Genomic DNA, 7245 nt, shown 5'->3' on the forward strand with positions numbered 1-7245 from the left:
AGAACGCCTCATCTTTCTCCCGCGGAGCACCTGGTAGTTTCGAACTGCTTACCTTAAGGTTCACAGCCTGATTCGTAACCACTACGCTACCAGAGCTTCTTAGTTCCAACTCATAGCAACCCTGTATAAGGTTTCTGATGAGCAACTGGTGAATTTGAATCACTAATCTTGTGGTTAGCAGTCCAGTGATTATCCTAGGTTCTTAATGAGACTTCCTCCTATCCTGATGGCATATTCTTCTTCATACAGTCAAGCTTCTTGGATTATTGACTCAGATTGAATACACGTGGTGAAAGGATACAACCTTGACCCATCTTCTCTGTCTTTAAATCTTGCAGTACCCTTTTTTCTGTTTGAACAACTGTCTGATGGTCTATGTACAGGTTTCTCATTAGCACTATTTATTCTGGAATTCCCTTTCTTCACAATTTCATTATAGGGCTTGATTTAATTCCACTCCTAAAGGGGCAAAAGTGCCCAACTTAACCCTGGGAATAAGACAGGCAGTGGGAAAACCTGGCCAGAGAATCAGAAATTAGAGTGAGCCTGAAAATAGGATCTTACTCCCTGACTACCAGAGGTCTCTTGCAAGCATTTGCCTTGCAGAAACCTTGGCTTTCATTCCTCTCTTGATTCAAGCTGGTCTTGAATACTGCTCAGTAGGTTCTCGGCCCTTTTGATGTTTGGCACTTAGCATAAAAAGGATGAGTTATTTAAATTTCTGCAAAGCCTATCAAGCCTGTTCTGTATGGAAGAAAGCAAGCCATTCAGGCGTACATGACTATGCAGGAGTGAAAGCTTTTCATCTTTGAAGGTTCAAAGTTAACATGTCAATTGGATTCCAGGGAATTGTACATCAGACTCTGAAAAGTGAAAACTAAGTTAGGCAACTTGAAGTGCAGGGTTAAAACAATTACCAGGAAAATGATGATGACCTGAAGGACTACCCATGGAGGATTTTTTGTTTGTTCCTTTTTCATTTCCTATTATCTAGACCGGCAATCTCTTCTTATCTAGTAGAATATTGGCAAGCCAAAAGAAAACCCCAAAGGTGCTTAACTTAGCTATGTCCACAAATGTAAGACAAATTAAAGATTTGACTTGATTATATAGGTAGGTTAAAATAAAGGTTAATAAGAAAAAGGTTTGTTTCACCTGAATGGCTCAGATTAGACATTTAGATGGAAGTGAGTTGATGTGTGATGCATAAGTTTTAAATTTGTGTATAAACAAGACCATGTGGGAAGTGAAAGGAGACTTGGTAGTGTAGTGGATTACAAGCTAGGCCGCTAAAGGGATGGTCAGCAGTTTCTCCATAGGAGAAAGATGAGGCTTTCTGCTCCCATAAGATTTTCAGCCATGGAAACCCTATACAAGGTTATTATTAGTCAGAACTGACTAGAAAGAAGGTACACCACCACCACCACGGGAACTGAACAGCATTCAAGCAATTTATTGAGAGTCTAATATGTGTTGACGTTCTGGTGTGGCACTGTAGGATAAACACTGGACTGCTGACCACAAGGTTGGCAGTTCAAACCTACCAGCCACTCCTCGGAAACCCTACCCAGGGCCACTATGAGTCGGTATCAACCCAGTTGCATGTAACAACAAGCATTATGTGTTAGATTGTGTGCTAAATTCCAAAGATACAGCTATTTCTTAATAAGGCAAATATTTTCAAAAATTCATTGAACTAAAACTAAAAAGAAATTGAAGTGCATATCCATAGATTTTTAGAAATTTTTAGGATGATTAACACTCAGAGTTTTATGAACTTCTAAAAACCTCCAGCTACTTGAATCCCATCTAAGTTTTTGAGGATAGAATTATATAGCTTCTACAATTTGGTCTGAAATATTTGTCTGTCATCCCATAGAAAACCTCTCCTGCCCCTCCCCCCCACACACACACACTACACTCTAACTCCACTATTTTTTATTGTGGTTTCAATCAAACCATTCTACCTGGAATATCCTCCCCTTTAGCGTTCTTTATAACAGTGTTGTTTATAAGAGAGGATGCTGCCATCACTCTCCACCCTGCCATCTCTGCTGAAGCCACTTTGTTTTAGCCTAACTCAATGCTCACACCTTGTCTTAGTTTCCTAGTGCTGCTGTAATACAAATACAACAAGTGGGTGGCTTTAAAGAACATGCATTTATGGAGGGGATTGTAACCATGGCAATGAAACAATATACGATAGGATGAATGTAAAACTAATGTTCTGCCATGTAAACTATCACATCATTCACAATAAAACATTTTTTAAAAAAGCAAAAAACAAAACAAAAGAACATGCATTTATTATCTTGCAGATTCAAATCAAAGTTTTGATCATGTTCATTTCTTTATTTTTTTCAATAGCCTCAGGAGTTCTGTGGTTCCTTATCTTGTAGAGTGCACAGTGCAGACAACCCTTATGACATCAGTCTTTACCTCATGCAAGTGTCTCCATAACTGTTCTGGTATTTTTATAACTCAGAAGAGATTTGGTTTAGGACACCTTACACTGGTATGATCCCATTAGCATAAGCCCCATGTCCAAACAGGATAACATTCACAGGTATCAAGGCCAGGAATTCAACATCTATAGTAGTGAAAACTGCAAAAGCTGGAAAGTGTGCAATGTGGCAACCTATCAGAAAAGACCTAAACTATTTTCCACTAACACATAGTGATAGAAAAGTGATAAGGCTGTACTTTGTTAGAGACAGAAAAGTTGTGAGATCTAAGTCTTCATAAAAAAACTGAAAATACCAAGAATTACAGACTTTCTACCACTCTTTTATGTTGCTGTGATACTGGAAGCTATGCAACACACAAGAGTGATAGAAAGTCTGAATACTCTATGAAAATTAATTTAAACTCTCTCAGTATTTTTTTGGTTTTCTATATCATCATATTGATTCTTTTCTATGAGTTTTCCTTCCAGACTTCTGTAATTCTTGGTATTTTAAATTTTTTATGAAGATTTAGATTCACTTGACCTAAGTCTTGATATTTTCAATCTTCTCATATGCATTCAAAAGTAGAGTAATGAATAAGGAAAACCAAAGAAGAATTAATGCCTTTGAATTACAGTATTAGAGAAGAATAGTAAATATATCGTGAACTGCCAGAAGAAAAACTGATTTTGTCTGGGAAGAAATGCAATCAGAATGCTCCTTATAAGTATTTTGAACTTGTCATCAGAAGGGCCCAGTCTCTAGAAAAAGACATTATCCCTGGTAAAGTAGAAGGTTCACAAAAAAAAAAAGAGGAAGACCCTCAATGACATGGATTGCTACAGTGGTTGCAAAAATGGGCTGAAACATAGCAATGATTATAAAGTTGGTGCAAGACCAAGCAATGTTTTGTTCTGTCATACATAGGGTTGCTACAAGTCAGAACCAACTTGAGGGCATTAAGCAATAACAGGTTTTTTGGGGTTTTTTTTAAGTTTTTATTGTAAATTGAGTGATAGTTTACATGGGAGAACATCAGTTTTACACTCATTTTTTCATTGCAATGAATACAATCTCCTCCTTGGATACATCATTATTCAACAGTATTTGTTTCCATTCCCTCTGGGTTTTGGGGGGCGGGGTGTCAAGGGATGTAAACAAAAACACTCAAGAATACATAATCATTTACACAACCAAAGGGCACATTCTGTAAGCCTGCCTCCTGGCTGCCAACACACAGCCTTTCTCTTTCCATGAGTCTAGAGTACTCAACTGTTCCCTCTCTCCATGTCCTCATCTCTGCCTCCATCTCTGGTGTTGCTGCTTCTCTGGATAGGGTTCCACATTCCACTCGTGCTCTTCTCCCTTGATGGTCCTAGGGTCCTCTGTTCCTGGGCTATAGGATTAACTACTCCCCTCTTTTTGTTACAAAACTTCTACCTTTACAGTTGTGACAGTCGCAATTAATCATGATAACAATTATTTACTATTGAATTATAAGAATATTATCACCATCTCCTTTCACCAGACCCGTCTAGATAAGATGAAAACTATTCAGTGGACACTCTACCTTCCCCCGCATCCTCTAAAACTAAATTACCTCTTGAAAACTGGTAAGCCAGTCACTTTGTGCCTTTATTGCCCCTTCATTTAAGTAGCCAATGTCTAAGTTGCCCATCCCTACCAACTCTGTATCCAGAGGGGATAAGACTGATACTTATGTGAAGACTCTTTCCCTCTTGGTTGGCATTTTGAGCTACTACATCCATAAATATAGGTCAAGCTCATCAAATTGTAGCAATTTACACTTGCTTCCTTTATCAAAACTTGGTTTTTTTTTTGTTGTTTTTTTTAATCTTTCTCTAGTAGAGTTCCGATCATCAAGCCATCGAGGGTAGGTCAAATGGGTACTATGTAAAAGTTTGGGCATTCTTGTATTCTTGTATGTCTCCCCTCATATCATATCACTGGATGCTTCACTCTCAGCTCTAGCCCTCTGTGTCTATGTCCTTGTCCATGGGCTCATGTGCCCCCAGGTCTCACCACACTTTGGACCAACCATCCTTTCCTCTTCTCTCTCTCATCTCCAGGTCAATGGGAGTCTATGGAACATAGTTGAACTCAGCCCATAACTTCATTGAACAACAGCTTATTTTTTAGAACTTATTTTTGTTCTGCTGCATTCTTCCTTTGTACCCCTATCTGTAGGAATTTGGGGCACTTCAGGAAAGCATAGACCAGTATGCAGATGATAGAATTTCTTTATTATCAGAATATGCCCTTACCCAGACATTTCCAGGAAATAAATATTTTGAAGGAATGTCCACAATATTGTCAGCTGGAGGAGGTGTCTTTTTCTTCTTTATCTCACAGTATGTCATTCAGCAATACAAGTCAAGGCATGTGGACAGACAAGCCTTTAGTAAGGGACTTCTGATTTGCAACCAACACTAATTATATTCCTGGGTTAATTTCAGTTAATTCTTTCCAAAGACTAAAAGAGGAAGACAAGGTATAGGGAGAGGAGTATTTTATGTCAAGAACTATAAAATTTCAGAGAGAACAGCAAGGGTAAAGGCAAGGCCAGCTAGGAAGGTACTCCTTATATCAGGGGTGGAGAATGTTCAGTCCATGAGCCATATAAGGCCCACAAAATCATTTGGTCTATCCTTGCCAAGGCAACCATAGTTCCAGACATTACATTTCTTGTTGTTAAGTGCCATCAAGTCAGTTCGAACTCATAATAACCCTGCATAGGGTTTCCAAGAAACAGCTTGTGGGTTTGAACTGCCAACCTTGTGGTTCTCAGTCTAGTGCTGATCCTACAGTGCTATACCAACAGTCCAGCCATCACATTAGAGGTGAGTTAATTAAATGTTTGACCAAATATAGCAGGCTAATTTTTAAGTTGATAATTTTTCTTGGCCCATGAGTAATGTTAAAAATGTTGGCAGAAGAAAGGTCACCCATCCCTGCCTTACATGAATCAAGTTGATATTTTCAATTTTCTCATATGTATGGAAACCTGAACAATGAATAAGGAAGACTGAAGAAGAAGCAATGCATTGAATTACAATGTTAGCTAAAAATATTGAATAACAAGTCTATCTTGGAAGAGGTACAGCCAGAATGCTTCTCAGAAATAAGGATAGAGAGACTTAGTCTCACGTACTTTGTTCAAGTCATCAGATGGGACCAGGACATGGTGCTCTGTAAAGTAGAAGGTCAGTAAAAAAGAGGAAGCTCCTCAGTGAAATGGATCACCACAGTGGCTACAACAATGAGCCAAACATAGCAATGATTATGAAGATAGCATAGAACTGGACAGTGTTTCATTCTGTTGTACATGTATGAGGTTGCTATGAGTCAAAACCAACTCAATAGCACCTAACAACATTTTGATTTAAAAAACAAAAAGAGGCCAAAGGCCAAAAGCAGAGACTCAAACAGAGACTTGTACACCAATGTTCACTGAAGCACTATTCATGGTAGCCAAAAGGTGAAAACAACTTAAATGCCCATTAACAGATGAATGGATAAATAAAATGTGATGCATTCACACAACAGAATACAAACAATTCAGAAGGACAAACGAAGACTTGGTTCATACTAAAATATAGATGGAGGAGTTGCCATCTCCCTCTGGTGTTACCCGTTCTCTTGCCCTCCTTCCCGCAGCGATCGACAGGCCATAGCAGACCCTCGCGTGAGGCAGATAAAAATCAAAACCGGCGTAGTGAAGCGATTGGTCAAAGAAAAAGTGATGTATGAAAAAGAAGCTAAACAACAGGAAGAAAAGATTGGGAAAATGAAGGCTGAAGATAGTGAAAATTATGGAACTAAAAAGCAGAAAGAGATCTTGCAAGAGTCCTGGATGATGATCCCAGATTGCCAGCGCAGGTTGGAAGCTGCATATACTGATCTTCTGCAGCTACTAGAAAGTGAAAAAGACTTGGAGGAAACTGAGGAATTTAAAGAAGCACGTTCAGTACTGGATTCAGTGAAATTGGAAGACAGATGGGGTCTTTTGCCTTAAATCCTGGGATCCATTCCAGAGTTCATTTTTTTTGGCCACTGCTGTGTTATGTTCCAGTAGAATGAGAATGTGATTCTTTTTCTTCAGTTCACCTAATAAAATTGTTTCTTTCATACTTCATAGAATATTTTTAACCTTTTATCATTAAATCATATAGACATTTTGACAAAGAATTACAATCTGTTAGGTTCTATTTAAAGTCTAGATATTTTGCTTCATAAGTATCATTTGAATTTAAAGAGGATAGTATTTAGGAATCCTGTTGTGGTATGTAGACAAAGCACTGAACTGCTGACCACAAGGTCAGTGGTTCAAACCCACTAGCTGCACCTTGGAAACCCTATACAGGATCGCTATGAGTTGGAACCTATTAGATGTCACTTAACATGTATTTAAGGTAAAAATAAAGATTTTGAACAGTTTATTGTGAATAGGATACACTTTTCTGATAAAAATGATAGGGCCTCACAGAATTAACCCTTCACATTGGAAGTTCAGTGTTTCCATTAGTATAAACTAATGAGAGACATTTAAATATTTTCTTTTCCAGAAAGACAGATTTGTTCAAAAACATAATTTAGATATGCAAAATAGATTCTTATGACCAATGAAGAGTTGAATTCTATTGTAGAGAAGTAATGGTTGTAGCTAGTAGGATTGTGCTGGCATTTCACCAGCCCTTTAAAATGGAGGGAAATCTCTGATTCATAGTTTATGCTGATTTCTGTGGCATAGATACTTCAAGTGCTACAGAAAAGCACT

The 7245-nt window shown here is 38.2% G+C and overlaps 1 protein-coding gene across 1 annotated transcript in view; it reads left to right on the top strand.

The window, feature by feature from the left end:
• The window catches only part of LOC102827066 (tubulin-specific chaperone A-like), an 83656-nt gene extending 77173 nt beyond the window's left edge, over positions 1 to 6483 (top strand). The window contains exon 2 of the mRNA XM_006834599.1: positions 6126 to 6483. Coding sequence (XP_006834662.1) covers positions 6126 to 6483 — 358 coding nt within the window. The remainder of the gene's footprint in view (positions 1 to 6125) is intronic.
• Positions 6484 to 7245: the final 762 nt, after the last annotated feature.

This window comes from Chrysochloris asiatica, unplaced genomic scaffold (genome assembly GCF_000296735.1).
Source record: "Chrysochloris asiatica unplaced genomic scaffold, ChrAsi1.0 scaffold00012, whole genome shotgun sequence".
Classification (NCBI taxonomy): domain Eukaryota; kingdom Metazoa; phylum Chordata; class Mammalia; order Afrosoricida; family Chrysochloridae; genus Chrysochloris; species Chrysochloris asiatica.